Here is a 12,146-nt window from a genome sequence, read left to right as displayed (position 1 = left end):
GCACAGTTGGGCAGCTTGTGTGTGTGTGTGTGTGTGTGAGAGATAATGAATCCACCTGAGGACTGAAGCTAAACACTGCATTGTTCTGCACTGCTTAGGCTTATTTACACCTCAAATGCTGCCTGCCAAGCCAATAAGAGATACGATCCAGGAAATTCAGGTCTTTTCAAATACACTACCTCTTTAAGGACCCAGATTTGCTTGATGCGAGCCCCATTTCTGGAGTAATTACTAAACCACCCAAGTCAGCATCTTCTGACAACTGCAAAGGCTCATCTACTAAATGGCATTTATTCAGCGCAAAATCCCTTTTTATGGGTTGGTTGGGCATGTTGGGTTTGCTGTGGTAACAGTGCTTAATAACACCTGGAGAGGATTCAAGCTGCGGAGGCCAGATTAGAGATAATATGCAATCCTTCGTCACAAGAGGATAGTAGAATAAAGAACTCCTGGATCACTCTTTGAGACTCATACGCGGTTAAGGCAACCCACATGGCATATACACACAAAGCGCTCTTTGCTGATACAAACAATGCACATATTGACACCAAATATGAGATTTCAAAAAGCAATAAGTGGCCATGCTTTGCAGTCATTTTACCATGGTTAAGAGTGCTCTTATGAGCGGCGTAAAGAAATGTCTAAAAGAGTGTTGTTATTGCTAACTAAAACTATTTAAAATTGTTTTCATGAACTGAAATGAAGCTGAAATAAAAGAAACATTAGACGAACACCTAAAATTAAAAAAACGTAAATGCAATTTAGACATGTTGCCTTGGCAACTAAATCAAATACAATTATTTTAAGACAAAGTACTAAAATCACTAAAACAAAATCTATATTTTTATCAAATTAAATCTATATAGATATATAAAAAACTAATTACAAAAGCACATACAATTCCTAAAACTTATAAAAGTTAATTCAAAATAAACTTTTTTTTTTTTTTTTTTACAAAATTACTACAGCTTAGAATAAATTTAAAATGAAAACTGAAAATATATCAATAAAAGCCAATTCAAAATGAATAAATATTGCTTTTTACAAAATAAACTAAATTAAAACTGAAAATATTAAAATAAAAGCTAATTCAAAACATTAACAAATACTATAAAAGAATACAAATAATACTAAAATAACACTGCTAAAAGCTGTTTAACTGTGGTAAAAATCACTGTAAGTCAGAGCCCCCTGTAATATATTAAGACATTTCATAAAATGTCAGTGATATAAATAAATCAATAAATGATTTTTAATACAATTATAGTTTTAACCCAAAATAACGTATGATTTGTAATTTTTACATTTTTTATTTGTTTGAATATTAAAAAATTCATATATTTTAACCTTTTTTCCATTTTTGACAGAAATTTGGCCTCAGACTATTGTGTCGTTTAGTTGCATGTAGCCTCAGCGACATAAACGGCATGTATCTGTGTAATCCAGCCCACCCTACATCTGTTCACGAACCGCCTGATGCATATTGTACACAAAATTGCTAGCTGAAAATGAGTAGTTTGGCTAGCATTACGCAACCTCCTTCCTCTGAGTGCACCAGTCCACCTGCAAATACAGTCCTCTTACCAGGCTGTCACAAAGACTGCTTTTATGAAATCCAAGCTGGTGCGGTATTGTTGTATCAACAATTTCAGATAAATGTGTAGGTCAGACAGACCTTTCCAGTGTAAGTGGCCAGTTCTTGGCCAGAAGAAGTTGAGTTTGATAAGAGGCTAAGCTGTATTACACTCTTAAAAATCAAGGTTCTTTATTGGCATCTGTGGTTCCATGAAGAACCTTTAACATCCATGGAATCTATCCATTCCACAATAGGTTCTTTATAATGAAAAAAAATTTCTTTAAATGATTAAAATCTTCTTCACACTAGAAAAAAAAATTATTTTAAGAACTGGTCACGGAAAGGTTCTTTGGGGAACCAAAAATGGCATCACTATGAAAACACCCTTTTAAAAACCTTTATTTTTTTAGAGTGTAGACTGTGTAAACAGGCTTTAAAGGGGTGCTATTATGCTTTTTCACTTTTTCAACTTTAGTTAGTCTGTAATGTTGCTGTTTGAGCATAAAACAGATCTGCAAAGTTACAAAGTTCAAAGTCCAATTCAAAAGGAGATATTTTATACTTTCCAAAAACTACAACGAACGACTCGTTTGGACTACAACACATATTTTCCGGGATTTGTGATATCACAAATATCAACGAATGGGACGAGACCTGGTTGAGTTGCACTAGAGAAGGCAACGAGTGTTATCATTATGTCGGAGATGCGCTAGGTTTCACAAGGCAGACAAACTTAGTGGTTACAATCATCTAGGTTTAAATCGCGCTCAAATTGATTTGATATTTACACTTAAGCTCAAAGGCAGCTATGGTAAGGGGCTTGACATTTGGACCAGGCGCCGAGTGCTGCCAATCACAACATGCACTGGCCCAGCTAACCAATCACAGCACATTTCGTATTTGAGAAGGCGGGCCTTCATTTGATACAGGAACTATTCGAGCCGTTCATGCCAGACTGGGGAGAGAGGTGCTGTAATAATGTAAAACGTGAAAAATAATGTGTTTTTCGAACAACCTAGTACGAGAGCCTGCTCTAGTACACCCCCAAAACAAAATCAAGATTTGTAAAAGAGCATAATAGGACCCCTTTAAGAAATGCATTATTGGGAGAGAAATCAACTACATACACCTCTGCCCATCACTGCACACATTAAAAAAAAGAGGTGAAGACCACATTTTCAGCATTCATACTGAAATCCTTTTAGCATGGTGTCATTCAGAGGAGGACAGGAGACGAGGAGACGGCCAGTGGAGGAGGCAGAGGACAGAAAAAGGAAAGAGCTGATGAAAGGAGGTATGCTGCTGAAAGAGTAGTGTGTGTGTGTGTGTGAAGAGGTAAGAATGAGCTGGCAATGAGTGTCCACAGAGAGGGGCATGGCCGCAGGCTTAACTGGACAGCTGCCTTGAACACGGCTGCCAATGCAGCTGGCACTGTGAACTAATTCCAGGATGGAGTTATGAACACACAATTTAACAGCTAAGACATGACCAGCACAGCACTCTCAACACAAGAAAAAGGGACCTATAAAAACAGCTGCAAGCTTTAGTTTAAAGCTTTCAATTAGTGAGGAGATTATAAAGGTCACAAGTATGTTATTTATTAATTATTAATTATGTATTGTTATTTATTAATGAATAAACATTTTGTAAAACCATAGACTAGCATTCAAAATTTTTTTTCAAGTGCTCCCCAAGGGTGCATTTATTTGACCATAAACTACTGTTTTCTATATTACAACTGTTTTCTATTTTAATATTTTTTTAAATGTAATTTATCCCTGTGATGGAAAGCTGAATTTTCAGCATCATTACTCCAGTCTTCGGTGTCACATACTGCCTACTATTTCTTAAAGATAGCACGTAAAACAGAATGATATGCATGTAATTACACAACGATAAACATTTCAAATAGTAGCAAGCTTCACTGTTGTTGCATGACACTACATGACATGATTAATTCAGAAAAAAAAATGTTTTAGACGACAAATAAAATTAGTCAAGATGATGTTAAATGATGTTTATATTGTTTTGTTAAACAAGAAATGGAAGGTCAAGTCAAGTGCATAGTAGTGTGTGGTGTACTTTAGTTGTAAACTGCACATTTTGGCAAATGCATTAGCTCATCTAGGTGTCTCATGCATGAAAATGCGAATAATGTGCACAGCACACATTCTGCAGAAGAATGAGTATATATGAGTAGTATGGTAGCATACCATTCTCACAGAATCAGGTCTGAAGACAGCTTAGAGTTACCGAGGACAGCTAGTAAATGCCACTAGTGGTTGCCAGGGGGCGCACTTTCACCATCATTTACTCTGACTCTTACCTGTGCAGATCTGATTGAGGTCGTATGTTTTGCAGCTGCTGGAGTCTGCTGCTGAAGGGCCGGATAAACTAGAAGCTGTGCCATAGAGAACCAGCGTGAACTGAGTCAGGGTGCCTAAGACAGACAGAAAGAGATTCAACAATCTGACGCATGTACACAAGAAACTCACAAAATGAGAACAGTTGCCAGCTGTGGATCATTATGTCTGTGTTCATTCTGTAATCTCTCTCAACCAGTAGACTGTATTATACTGTAAGCACATTTATTCAGTCAGCAGATGCTGTCAACTAACAAATTAGGAACAACACAAGCAACCGACCAAAAGCAAACAATATTAGCAGAGCTGATTTCTTAAGTAAACCAGAATAGTGCTAAGTTAGAATAGAGATATTAAAGCAATAAGCCACAAAAGGCAATGCATTAGTGATCTGACCAAAGTTAACAAAAAAAAAAAAAAACATAAAATTTTTTGTTATTTAACATAAAATAAACATGAACTGAAATCAAATATAAAACACTTTTTATTTTAGCTAGTTGCCTAAGGAAACACGCGCAACAAAAAATACTAAAACTTTACAATGAAAATGAACACAGAAAAAATATATTAAAAAAATAAAAATCTCAATGATACTAAAATAACACCGATTATAACTTATAACTGCGGGGCATCTCAAAGCTTAATGAATTCAAACGACAGCAAATCAAAATGACAAAACTATGTTAATAATTAAAAAATTAATAATTTTAATATTACTTAATGATAATCACAATAAACAATTATTTAAGTGATATAGCTCATTAGACCTGACACACATACAGTTCAAACATATATATGTGTATATATCAGAAAATTTTACAATTGTAATATATAATTTAGGAATGACTTTTCTGAAATATTTCATTCTGATTGGTCATTCTGCATTAACATACTTTAGTATAATGACCATAACTGCATAAATGACCACTGTCAGAGGTAATGATTTCCAACACGGCTGTGCTAGTTTCATTTATCAATGCTTGATCAACTAAAAAGCAATATTTATTAGCCATATTTAGTATAAAATAGGTCAAATACCAAAAAAACTCCATTGGTATTCTATAATTGTATACAACACTCCACTTTTTTTATTTTGACAATGTCTGATTGTACATTTTCACTAGTACATCATGCTCATTTTGTACCCACTAACACAAATCACTCAGAAGATTCAAGTTGGATCATCATCGTGCCCTGTAACGGCACACGAAATGTCCGAACACAGACTTATCGTCATCATCGTTCAGTAACTGTAGTGCCGCACCGCTTCGACATGCATTAGATAGATGGCACACTTTGTCTCTATAGTCCAATAAAGTCAGTAGCTCTGTAAATTCTTAAAGCAACAAAGAGAAATGGACTAAGTAATGCACTGGACGAATGGTCCATTCAATCCAGACATAAAGCAGCTGTGTTAGCGTCTGAGCAGGACTAATGAATGGGCTTTGGCTGGGATTTCCTTTATATTTACAGTGTTCAGGGGGTGGCTGGAGAGTGTGATAGTGGGAGAGAGAGGAAAAACTCGGTCCTCTGATTTACTTAGCTAGATTTAATTAATCAGATTTACTGCAGGGTGTGGTGAAGGAAGACAAATTGACTGTGACATAAAAGAGGAAGAAAACAGGATTGGGCAAATAAGGCAGATTTGGAGAGAAGATACTCTACATACTCTGTAAAGTGCAGGGCAAAGCACTGCTAGACATAAAATAGAAAAATGTTTTTGGATCACAATCAATATTGGGCTCTTTTTAATCATTTTCAAGGCACAGTTTCTTTTTTTTTCTTTTTATGATCTTTTATTTTATTACCGTTTTATTTTCTTTTATGAACTTTTCGATTTTACTATCATTTTTAATTATAATTATATTTTCCTAATGCTCTAATTTTTTTTTATTTTTTTTTATTTGATTTATTTTTATGATCTTTTTTTATAGTAGGTTTACCATTTTTTATTAGCAGAGAAGTAGATAAAAGAAATGAGTCAGGACAACATTGCGGTTACGTTGAACATGAATCTCCCGCACCATACGTCAGAAGCACAAAAAAAAAAGCAAAATGGATGGACGAGCTGTTACCATAGTCACTGATCCCAGCCATGTTCTCGATCTCCAACGACCATTCTCCACGAGGGTCCTCATCCCAGGAGTGGGTGGTCATGAAAGCCCAGTCATTGAAGCCATCAGAGGAGATATCGTGAGGTCTGAGAAAGAAAGAGACAGAGAATGTTACACTTAAGTGATTCAGCTAGGCTCTATTGGAGTATCATGAGTGTGGATGCATCCCTTTCAGTGCCGAACCTGGGTGCAAGCAGTGTGGAGCGGGTGCCCTGTGGGCTGATCAGGTAGATGGCCAGATTTCCTCTGCGGTTGTAGGACAGGGTGAGCTGGGCTTGAGCATGTTCTAATGAGCTCACAAAGGTGTCCGTCCCAGCACATGCATCCACACTCTTGTTGATCACCAAATGACTCCCAATGTTCCTAAAAAGAGGAAAATAGTGTTCAAGAACTGACAGTTAAACCACAATGAAGTTATACTGCTTAATATCTAATTATGAATGCATTATACACTATCTTTTAAAAGTTTGGGGTCTGTAAGATTTAATGCTTTTGAAAGAAGTCTCTGTGTTTACTTATGTTTACATTCTTTGTTGAATTGACAGTTTAAAAGAACAGGATTTATCTGAAATAGAATTTCTTTTGTAACAATGTAAAAGTCTTTACTGTCACTTTTGATTCATTTTATATATCCTTGTTGAAAATCCTACTGACCCCAAATCCTACTGGTGTAAGATCATCAAAATATTCTCTCTACCAAGAATCACAATCTAGCTAAAAAAAACACTAGATACGGTTCAGATCATCCTATAAAGTGCCATATATCATCCACCAGGTGAAAATGATTAGTTCAACTGCTTATAAAAGCAACAGCACACACCTTCATGCAAAGTCGAATGTTTTTAAATGGCAAATTACCCAAATGTTTACTTAAGTCTCAAAAGAAAGCATTAGCATAAATCTTTAATGAATTTCCAAACATTGTTTGAACAAAGAGGTAATTATTTCCCAAGAAGTTATGTTAAACCAAGCAATGTTGTGAAAGCTTTACTGTGTTTACTTGTACATAGCTGATGCATTAAATTGACATTACTAATAGCTACTGGGAAAAATTAACAGCTTACTGAATCAGGAGCGCTATATCAAACCGCTGCTACAATACTTAAGAGTGCAAAACACATTCCTGGTCCAACAGAAAGGTTCAGTCAGGTTAAGACCTGTGCCACCGATGTCTGCTACAGGAGCCGGTAGGCTTTTGCCACTCTAAACCCAATACTATAAGGAGCTTAGAGCAGCCTAGCCCTGCTCACCAGAGACAGGGTTACACTGGAAGAAGAGTTTAAATCAAGAGAGAGAACGACAGGCTACAGCCTCTGACAAGTCCATGAGGAATGAAGCGTAACCCCTCTGTGCACAGAACGCTGCAGCATGTGCAAGATTTCAAGTCGGAGCTGTTGCGAGTGAAAAATGAAGAAAAATACAGCAGAGATGGATTGAAGCAGCCAGTAATCACTTCGCTCTGTGACTTCTGCAACCAGTATGTTAAATTGGGCTTTGCTCCAAAACCCCTTGATCTTTCCATAACGTTGGTGAACCATAAAGGATGACTGGAGGAAGGGATAAAAAGAGGGTGAGTTTTTAGAGCGAGACATGATATGCTGGGACAGAGGACGAGATTGGCGGAGAGGTACTTTGAGGGTCAGTCTTGAGTTCCAAGATGTCAGCAGTGATGGAAGTGTGACAAACGTGGATGTAACAAGCTTATCTGCAAGTCATTTCTTCCTTTAAACATGCCCTGTAGGCAGCAGAGATGCCTCATGCACTGAAGTATCATTCAAGTTGTGCAGATCTAAATTTAAATATGATAGGCCGTCAAAAGTGATGTTTCGCTCCAAGCTCGTTTCACATTCCCATTTCCTCTTGCACTCCACGATCTTTTTCGCAGCACTAAATTTAAAGGCAAGGTAAGTGATTTGGTTCAAAAACATTTTTTGTTATGCTAGTTGAAAATCTCTTCACATCCCGATAGCAATCACCAAGTTAAGTGGTCTAAATTTATTTAATTTGATCAAATGTTCATCCCATCAAAATGTTCGGTCTAAACATTACGATAGGCTGTCCTACCTGCCTGTCAAAATATGTATTTGCATACCTCTGCGCACTCTGTTTGTGCAAACATGATACATCATCAGCGCGTTCCAGTAAGAATGGAAGGCGTTATTACTGTAATATTATGCGCTTTGTACTGTAATGTTTTCTCACTGGTGAGTGAGATATGAGGTAATTTGACAGTGTTGCTTTCAACCCTCCACTAACGCCGTCTCTCATCGTGTCACTGCTCATGTGTTTGGAGGCGTGGCTTTGCAGAGTGATTATGCAGGGAGGGTGGGATCTTGTGCTTTCAAAGCTAGCTTGCTATTGCTAGTCTTTGCGAAATCTCCAACCCTAACTTTAACGCATACCATTTGTGTGCATCGAAGAACCTCAGTTTGCCATATGTTAGTGAAGAATCAATTAAGACTGCAGTTTCTTCTAACAAATGGTCGAGTGAAAATCCAGTCATCATTTACTCAGCCTCGTGTTCCAAACCTGTACGACATTTTGCAGAACGCTCATGCTGCTTAAAACAGTTATATTTTTACCTCCACATTTTTTAAATAATAATTTTTTTATACTTAATTTTTTTATTTTATAATCAAAAATAACATCTAATAATTTATATACATATATATATAATTTATAGATTTTCATATCTTTAATATACACTCATTTAAAAGTTTGGGGTCAGTAAGATTTTATATTTGAAAGACATTAATAATTTTATTCAGCAAGGATGTGTTAAATTGAGCAAAAGTACTAAATATTTCTATTTCAAATAAATGTTGTTCTTTTTTTAAATCAAAGAATTCTAAAACAAAGTATCATGTTTTCCACAAAAATATGAAGCAGCTCAACTGTTTTCAACATTGATAACAATAATAAATGTTTCTTGAGCAGCAAGTCAGCATATTAAACTGATTTCTGAAAGATCATGTGACACTAAAGTCTGGAGTAATGATGCTGAAAATTCAACATTGCATCACAGGAATAAATTACATTTCAAATTGAAGAGTTAGTTTAAATTGTTAAAATATTACTGTTTTTATTGTATTTTTATTAATAATGTATTTTACATTTAAAAATCTTACAGAAACCTTAAAAAATGTAAATATGAAATTTCTCAGCCTTTTGCTGTTTGACAAACCAGTTAACCAGGAATCATATTTACATTTGATAAAACGTGTTGCCGCATTTTTGATTAATTTATTAGTTCTGATATCATGAAATGCATTTTGCTTTGCATTTTTATGACTTTATTTCTGCGATCTGCATAACATAAGTTATAGGATCTTATGTATGCAATGAAAGGGAATGAGGACTAAGGCTGTCAAAGAAAAACTAGTCTTTGGACTAGGTTATAGAGTTTCATGCCCTTTTTGAAGATCGGCAGGCCCTGGTCACCGGATGGTTTCACGGTATAGAAAACAGCAGTGTGAACATTCAGTTTGGATGGACATAAAGGTGCGAATATGATGACAGAACTGCCATTTTTTGGTGAACCAGTCCCTTTAAGACTGATCTAGTATGGACAGTTTAACCTACCTGGGCTCAGACACCAGGGAAAGGACACATTTCCGCTGAGGTCCAACATTCATCCAGTTCTTTGCCAGAGCCACTATGGCCCCAGCATCCAGCAGACCATATCCATAAGAATGGCTGACTGTAGGAGAGAGAGAGAAAAATCAATACTGCTGAAAGTAACTTTAGAATCAGTTTAAAAAGGCTATAAAAAGACTGACATTATAAGTAAAGAGGTGAATTAAAGAGGTTGATATCTTTAAAAGATCCGAAGCGGTTTGCAGACTGGTACAGTCAATGATAATGTTATTGATCGAATCACAAAACGTTCAAGTAGCTGGAAAGTGGAAAGACAAGCCAGAGCGAAAGGAAAGGGGAGGGAGTGATGAAAAGCAAGGAGATGGGCTTTTACCTCTGCGACCCACTCCATTTGTCTTCCAGTCATTGGTGGTGAGGTGGGCAGGGTTGGACGTCCTCACAACCAGATGCTGCATGTCTCTCCAAGTCAAGTTTTTACTATGGAGAGAAGTGTTAGTGCCTTTCAAATGTGCGAGATACTTGGTGGAATGAAACACAAACCGCTTGCATGCTTTCCCTAAGATAATCTCTCCTGCCCTTTTGTAAAGGTCACGGATAGCTACAGGTAGAGTCATAAAGGTTATATTGTTGCCGGTGAATTAATTTAAAACGATGCAAACGTAAATGCCTCTCAATGCATGTGTTTGATCTAAATGAGAACTTGAAGGTTAATTCCAGTCTGCCAATCTAGCCGGCAACCTTTTTTTTTTGTTGCGAAAGCCTCGGGTCACTCAAATCGCTGATAAAGAAAGATGACCTCGCTTGAGGACAGGACAAACCACGCTTCGGACGACTTACTTGGCCTCAAGGGCGAGGGCGATTATTCCTGCCGCCAGAGGGGCCGAGGCAGAAGTGCCTGTGTGGGAGTCTGTGCACTTCTGCCTGAGGTCTGTAGTGACCTGAAACAGGAAGCAGAGAGAGAAAATCACCACATCACTGATATGACAGGAAAATCCAATTTTTCCAGATGGGAACACAATACCAACATTGTACTGATATGAAAATGAAGTCACTCACAAAAGATGATAAAAGCTTAAAGAGGTCTTGAAATGCATTTTTTTTATTATTATTTCAGAATGTTTCCCGAGGCCAGGGATCCTACACATTCTCCATTTCAAAATTCCATACTTTTCCAGCCTCAAATTTCCAGACTTCCCTGTCCCCCGAGTTTTCAGACCATATTTCATAGTGAAAAACAAATTTAGCTTGTAATGATTAAAGGTTCAAATTCACAATATTGAATTCACAATCTGATACTCTCACAATACTACAAATATTGTTGTCACAGTACCAACATTTCAGTAGTCCGTACCAATACCAGTAAAATCTCACGGTTATTTGTACCATAGCTAAAACTACTGGAACGATTGAATAATTTGAACTATTTGGAAAAAAATAAATAAAAGAATTAATTCAATAATTATTATAAACAATACATTAACACAGCATGTAGTTTAATTATGTAAACATAGCTTTAAAAATGTCAAGTGAAATGTTAGTAATAAAATGAAGAACAAAGAAACTCGTTATCTAGATCTAGAACACTTCTGTTAGTCTGCATTTACACTCCAAGATCAATTTTGACATCAGATTTGTTTGTTTTTTTGTATCATCTGTTTTTATGGTTATCAGTGTGCCAATAATCACAATTTTGGATTCAGCCTTGCATTTAAATATTTTGCACTCTTGTGAAAACTTCCTTTGTAATCAGGGATTCTCTCTACAATGCTCGGTGAATCTCTTAAATCTCTACATTGTCTTTACATTTTGTTGGTTAAAATGAAAGGATTCATTAACATGTGCATAACTCTGAAGCACACTGAATAAAAAACCTGCTTTTCAAGCGGTACGGAGTGGATTCTCACTAAGGTAGACATGTTTATTGAGCATGTGAATGCAATGGCCAGTCAGATGTGTTTGTGATTGGCTAATGCAGGGGGGGTCCAAACTCGGTCCTGGAGGGCTACTGTCCTGCAGGGTTCAGCTACAACTTGCCTCAACACACCTGCCTGGAAGCTTATAGCATAGAGTGACCATACGTGCCATTTTCCCAGGACGCGTCCTGGCCAGGATTTGTTTTGGCTTTGTTTTTTCCTGTTTTCATGCTTGCTGAAGGTAATGATAGAAAAGTAGTTTGACCAATAACATGCAGGCATTGTACATAATGGACCAATCATGATGTGTGTGAGAAGGTGGGATTTACGGTCAAAGTGATGCAATTACGCGTACATAGGATGTGTGTTCGACTTAAAAGCAGCGCGGCTCAAATCGATCAGTGTTTGACATCAAAGTACCTCGAGAGCATTTTGAAAGCATAAGGAACCATCTGTATGGTATTTTGATGTCATACACCGATCGGTCTGCACACGCAAACAAAGCCAAAACCTAGATATTTTAGGCAATATAGAAATCCTGGCCAGGACGCGTCCTGGGAAAATGGCACGTATGGTCACCCTA

The 12,146-nt window shown here is 36.8% G+C and overlaps 1 protein-coding gene across 1 annotated transcript in view; it reads right to left on the bottom strand.

Moving 5' to 3' along the window:
• The window catches only part of furina (furin (paired basic amino acid cleaving enzyme) a), a 53,369-nt gene that overhangs the window by 11,157 nt on the left and 30,066 nt on the right, over positions 1-12,146 (bottom strand). Inside the window, exons 6-11 of the mRNA XM_016284899.1 lie at positions 10,488-10,588; positions 10,024-10,127; positions 9,636-9,753; positions 6,237-6,416; positions 6,015-6,139; positions 3,903-4,016 (exon numbers count right to left, since the gene is read on the bottom strand). Of these exons, the coding sequence (XP_016140385.1) occupies positions 3,903-4,016; positions 6,015-6,139; positions 6,237-6,416; positions 9,636-9,753; positions 10,024-10,127; positions 10,488-10,588 (742 nt within the window). The remainder of the gene's footprint in view (positions 1-3,902; positions 4,017-6,014; positions 6,140-6,236; positions 6,417-9,635; positions 9,754-10,023; positions 10,128-10,487; positions 10,589-12,146) is intronic.

Source organism: Sinocyclocheilus grahami, unplaced genomic scaffold (genome assembly GCF_001515645.1).
Source record: "Sinocyclocheilus grahami isolate Dianchi unplaced genomic scaffold, SAMN03320097.WGS_v1.1 scaffold190.1, whole genome shotgun sequence".
In the NCBI taxonomy this organism is placed as follows: Eukaryota; Metazoa; Chordata; class Actinopteri; order Cypriniformes; family Cyprinidae; genus Sinocyclocheilus; species Sinocyclocheilus grahami.
This window is presented reverse-complemented; position numbering and strand designations above follow the sequence as displayed.